The sequence below is a fragment of the Austrofundulus limnaeus genome, unplaced genomic scaffold, assembly GCF_001266775.1.
Source record: "Austrofundulus limnaeus strain Quisiro unplaced genomic scaffold, Austrofundulus_limnaeus-1.0 Scaffold59, whole genome shotgun sequence".
Classification (NCBI taxonomy): domain Eukaryota; kingdom Metazoa; phylum Chordata; class Actinopteri; order Cyprinodontiformes; family Rivulidae; genus Austrofundulus; species Austrofundulus limnaeus.
Genome location: NW_013952461.1, coordinates 662067 through 665013, shown reverse-complemented (window position 1 = coordinate 665013; position 2947 = coordinate 662067). Strand labels below are relative to the sequence as shown.

General features: G+C 38.9%; 1 protein-coding gene across 1 annotated transcript in view; it reads left to right on the top strand.

Moving 5' to 3' along the window:
- Positions 1 to 932: 932 nt before the first annotated feature.
- Positions 933 to 2947, top strand: part of phc2b (polyhomeotic homolog 2b (Drosophila)) — a gene marked incomplete in the record, with an annotated part of 33154 nt that continues 31139 nt past the window's right edge. Inside the window, 1 exon segment of the mRNA XM_014009542.1 lies at positions 933 to 1147. Coding sequence (XP_013864996.1) covers positions 1104 to 1147 — 44 coding nt within the window.

Here is a 2947-nt window from a genome sequence, read left to right as displayed (position 1 = left end):
AAAACTTGTATTGTTACCAGTTTACAGGGAAGCTAGACTCAAGCTGGCTTCAACTTCCTGGTTCTGGTCAGAGGCCTACAGTCCTTATTTGGAATAAACATTTATATTACAGTGAGATGAAGGAAAATTGCCTAGAGTTTTTTCATTGTTACCTTTACTGAAAAGCTGCAGTGTTTGTGTATAAAAACTATTAATTTTGTTGAGATTTTGACCCAAGAAAATACTTTATGCTTTACATTCAAATATTAAAAAATGACACAAAAAGATGCTTTTTTTTCCAGAAAAATTTTTTGCATATAACTTTATTAGTCGTAAGTTTTCGTTTTTGGTCAAGTATTTTATTTATTTATTTATTTATTTAGTTAGTTAGTTAGTTAGTTTTAGTATGTATTTTCTTAACTCTTTTATTCATGATTGTGTAATTTTCCCAAGACCATGTAATTGTATAAAACCATGCCTTTAGTTCTTTATTTGTTGTAAAATATATRTTTTTTATTGTATCGTCATCTTGTCAGGGACAGGAGATGAAAATTTGTCTGTGTGGCAAAATCTGGCACATTTACATCACATGATTTTATTGTACTCATGTTTAATTGATGTACATTCTCCTTTTAAAAAAAGGAAAAAAATTCAACCTTGAAAAACAGTCAAAATAGAAAGAATGATAACATCTTATCAGTTTKTTAAATGGATACTAAAAAAAGTAAAATTCTGTTAATGGATTTATGGTTATAATTAAATTCGGTACACAGACAACCTTAGAGGGGGAGGAGAGAGGGGGAGTAAAATCATTATCATCATCTTCATTAGAGAGGGTGCTGTTGGCCAATCAGCACGCGGCTCTGCACGGGGATTCCACAAGCACCCCGTTGGCTGTCGCTAGGATACCACATAATCAGGAGGCTGGTAGACTTCGATGTTGATGCTGGGATGTGAGGAGCTCACCGTGTGTTGGGGGTCGACGAGAGGGGCTGGGGGTTTGAATTTAGCACAGAAACACCCTCGGACGCACTCGCTCGGTCGTTCATTCAGCCAGCCTGCCACTCAGCGAGGCAGACAAAGAGGAGCAGCATCCTGCAGGAGGACAGCACGCTCCCCGGGGGATGGGGCATCATACCCCTGCATCGCGTTGGGGGTGTCAAAGGAGGTAGGCACGATGGGGGGCTTTGTCTCAGCATCTGAGTATCTTCGTACGCACGTTTCTCTGTGGATTTCCCAGCTTTTAAAGCTTTTATTYGTGGACGAAGTGCAGCTGAGAACCATTTTCTTGTGGTATTTTTAATGTGGGTCATCAGAGTTGCCCTAAATGCAGACCCAAGCATGGATCCCGATGAAGGCTCCTGCACTTCCTTATTGTGATTGTCAGTGTTACAGAGACAGCCAGTCTGCCTGACAGAGCAGCTCACATTGGTCTGCTGGCTGCGCACGTCCTCCAGACACAAATCTGACAGTCAATTCTAGTGGTTTAATGTCAACACGAGCAGATCAATATGTTCCAGAGGCGCAAAGTGCTGATAATGTGATGTTATGGTGTAGTGCTTTAGTGTGCATGTTGTCTTTACCCCTCTCTGTGGTCTTTGCTGTTTTTTTCCTCCTTCTAAATCATTTTGAAGGCACATTTAAGATGTGAAAGTAGGATTCAGGATTAGGGTGGGGGGTGTCCGCTGATGGATGGGTGACTCCGTTCAGAGAGACAGGGGTCTAAGCTATCATTACCAGAGGGGATTCTCTCTGCTCCTCACTTATAGAGATGCAATAGGAGGCAGACCCTAATGACTGCATACAGACAGGCAGATTTTTGGCAGCTGTGGTGCTTTATAACCACAAACTGTCTGTGCCTGTCTAGTTCTGTCATTTTACTGACACAAACGTGAAAACTTGTATTTCTGTGACGATATCTGTCAATTTTCAGTTGTATTTTCAGGATTTTTATGTGTTCTCATTAGCATATTGTCACATAACTGGCGTATTATTATTATTTTTTTTTACTTGGCACGGCCAAAGTGAAAAAGGAAGTGATGGCAAAGGGGAACTCTTTAAAAAGGGAAACTCCCTGGTCTAAAAAAAATCCTCGCAGCTGTCTGTGTTAGCCATTTTTGCATTGTTTACTTCCTGTAATTGCGTATGCTTATCTCAGTAGTGTGAATTTTTTGGGGGGTAGTATGTTAAGGTTTTTTTTTTTAATGCATTTCTGTTTTGAAATTTCATGTGACAGGCGTTTCAGTTTTTTATTTATTTTAAGGACACATATCTGCAAACTGCACTCATGTTTAAGTCAGCTTTTTAGTTTTGTTGGCCTTTGAAGAGCTGCTTGAGGAGATTTTGTACAGTATGTGCTGTTGCAAGGAATAACTCAACTCGGTAAGATGACAGTGAAGCTGTAAGTGTAAGATGCAAGATTTTGATTTACCGTATTTTCCGCACTATAAGGCGCACTGCATTATAAGGCGCACCTTCAATGAATGACATATTTTAAAACTTTTTCCATATATAGTGCGCACCGCATTATAAGGCGCTACCTTATACATCCATTAGACAGTGCTGCGCTAAAGGGAATGTCAACAAAACAGGCAGGTCAGTCAAACTTTATTATGAATAAACACCTGTTTTATTATTTTCTCCGAGGTAAAATATTAATATTTTTGTGACACAGTTTATCTTTTAACAACAGCAAGGTATAACATGTAGTGCAACATTTGTATCACATAGTGGAGTGGAACGTTTCCTCCATTCATTAAACACGTAAAAAACATTCTGATGCTGTTACGGTAAATTACCGTAAACGTTAGTGCAATCACAATATAGTAACACACGTAATAGTGCAAAGCAATAACAATAATAACTCAAATAATAACTCTAAAGCAATAGCATAATAGGCTATCTCAGTGTTGTTCACGTTAATGCCCATATTTACAATATGACCAACCTTGTTCAACTGTAAACACAC